The following is a 2,600-nucleotide window of genomic DNA, read 5'->3' as shown; positions in this document are numbered from 1 at the left end:
TGTGTGTGTGTGTCTCTGTGTGTGTGTGTGTGTGTGTCTGTGTGTGTGTCTGTGTGTGTGTCTGTGTGTGTGTCTGTGTGTCTGTGTGTGTGTGTGTCTGTGTGTGTGTCTGTGTGTGTGTCTGTCTCTGTGTGTGTGTGTGTGTGTGTGTGTCTGTGTGTCTGTGTGTGTGTCTGTGTGTGTCTGTGTGTCTGTCTGTGTGTGTGTGTGTGTGTGTGTGTGTGTCTGTGTCTGTGTGTGTGGGGGGGGGGGGTGGTTTCATTCGTCCTGGGTGGGTGGGCTGTGGGGGCGGTGGTTGGGCCGATGTTGAGTCGCTGGGTGCAGACAACGTGGCGCGCCGAGGCGAGCGGAGTCGGGGCTGGGGGGTTCCGCGGGCGCGTCCTGCCCTGTTTGAAGAGGCCGTGGGTTCATGCCGTGCTGCTCTACCTCCTCACCTTCGGCGTCGTGCTGCCCCTGCTGTGCCAGGGACTGCGGCAGTCCCGGTATTTCACCCGCGCTGCCCACCTCCGGCGCCTGACGGAGGAGGCGCTGGAGCACAGCCGGGCGAGGGGCGAGGAGGCGGAGCGCTACGTGCAGGAGGCGGACCCGGGCCACCCGGCCCGCGGGGCCCCCGTCGCGGTCGTTGCGGTGCTGACGGTGTCCCGGAAACAGGCCGCCGCCTACCGCTACTACCTGCAGGTGGTGTCGGCCCTGCACCGGATGCTGGCTTCGTGCCGCGGTTGCCGGGGCTACCGGCTCTTCGCCTGCAACGTTGACCCTGAGCCTGATGGCCACTGGGAGGCGCCGGAGGCCTCCCGCCTCATCCTCACCGTACAGCGGTTCGGCCGAGGCCGCGGCAGGCCATCAGGGGGCGACGACAACCGCTTCGAGAAGGAGAAGCAGGACTATGCCTACTGCCTGCAGGAGGCGCTCTCTGCCTACGGCCCCCGGCACGTGGTTCTGCTGGAGGACGACGCTGTGCCAACGGAGGACTTCTTCCTGGTCCTGCGGGACCTCCTGGAGAGGAGGCTGACCACCCCTGCCGCCCGGGGAGCCCTCTACGTCAAGCTCTACCACCCCGAGAGGCTGCAGGGGTACCTCAACCCCGAGCCAATGCGCGTCCTGGAGTGGCTGGGCCTGGGCGCCCTGGGCGGCACCTCGCTCAGCATCGTCTACCGGAAGCTCTGCCGAAGGGCCTCGGTGATGCTGAGCTGGGCCGTTCTGGCCCTCTCCACCATGCTGGTGGTCGAGCTGGCCGGGCGCCACTACCTGCTGGAGTGGCGCCGCCTCAGCCCTCAGCTCTACTCCCTGATGCCCGCCACCGAGTGCTGCACTCCCGCCACGCTCTTCTCGGCGCCGGCTGCCCGCCGGGTGCTGGCGTACCTCGGCAGCGTTCGGTGCAGGGCAGGCTACGCCAAGGACACGGCGCTCTACGCCCTGCTGCGGGAACACGGCGAGACTGCCTATGCCCTGGAGCCCAACCTGGTCACCCACATCGGGCTCTACTCCACCCTCCGAGGCCCCATCGCTCAACCCAGCCTCTGAATGGGACACCCCTCCCACCACCCGCTCAGTCTTCCTCCCCCTGCCCCCACCCACTGACGCCACAGTTCAGACCCCCCCACCCCCACCATTTTTCACCCCTGGGGTTCTGTCAAAGGGGGAGCTGGGAGAAAGAAAATAGTTCGGGGACTATCCACTATTTAACCCCCAAGCAGACCCTGTCCCTGGGAGGGTTTGATGGGAGGCAGTGTAGAGGGAGCCTTACTCTGTATCTAACCCTGTGCTGTCCCTGGCTTGGGAGTGTTTGATGTGGGTAGGGGACAGTGTAGTGGAAGCTTTACTCTGTATCCAACCTCGTGCTGTCCCTGTCCTGAGAGTGTTTGATGGGGGTCAATGTAGAGAAAGCTTTACTCTGTATCTAACCCTGTACTGAGTCTTTGATAGGGGACATTGTAGAGGCAGCTTTACTCTGTATCTAACCCTGTGCTGTCCCTGTCCGTGGGAGGGTTTGATGGGGCGGGTGGGGACAGTGTAGATGGAGCTTTACTCTGTATCTAACCCTGTGCTGTCCCTGTCCGTGGGAGGGTTTGATGGGGCGGGTGGGGACAGTGTAGAGGGAGCTTTACTCTGTATCTAACCCTGTGCTGTCCCTGTCCGTGGGAGGGTTTGATGGGGGAGACAGTGTAGAGGGAGCTTTACTCAGTGTTGACAGAAATAATCAGGACAAAAACTGCCTCAGAATATGCTTCACAAATGGAAAAATCTGAGATTGACTTCCACCTTTAAACACGGTGCAGTGATTTGCAGTTAAATGCAGGGTTTTGTGTGGAGCTTTGAGAGATTTGGAAGTTTAAATCTTGTATGAATCGTGATTTCAATTTTGCAAGAAGCCAGACATTCTGCTCAGTTTGAATTTGGAGAATTGTGCAGACTCCCCTTTGGAGCTGAGCAGTGGCTGGGATTTTAATTTTTGTCCTCCAGTTATGTTTTTAAGTGTGCAAACCGTGTGCAGTGTTTCCAGTGTCTGGAGCATTTAGTTATATTTGCCTTAATTATTTAAAAGATTTGCAAAAAGCCTTGGATAATAAAAGGAGAGATTGTGAAAGGACTGGGTCGCC

The 2,600-nt window shown here is 59.4% G+C and overlaps 1 protein-coding gene across 1 annotated transcript; it reads left to right on the top strand.

The window, feature by feature from the left end:
* The first annotated feature begins 303 nt into the window (after positions 1 to 303).
* Positions 304 to 1,908, top strand: LOC132206702 (post-GPI attachment to proteins factor 4-like). Its single transcript, XM_059641405.1, has one exon. It carries the CDS (start codon positions 304 to 306, stop codon positions 1,522 to 1,524), a length of 1,221 nt encoding a protein of 406 aa, XP_059497388.1. The 3' UTR covers positions 1,525 to 1,908.
* Positions 1,909 to 2,600: the final 692 nt, after the last annotated feature.

The sequence above is a fragment of the Stegostoma tigrinum genome, chromosome 41, assembly GCF_030684315.1.
Source record: "Stegostoma tigrinum isolate sSteTig4 chromosome 41, sSteTig4.hap1, whole genome shotgun sequence".
In the NCBI taxonomy this organism is placed as follows: domain Eukaryota; kingdom Metazoa; phylum Chordata; class Chondrichthyes; order Orectolobiformes; family Stegostomatidae; genus Stegostoma; species Stegostoma tigrinum.
The sequence above is the reverse complement of the archived record's forward strand: the minus strand, read 5'-3'. Positions and strand labels throughout refer to the sequence as shown.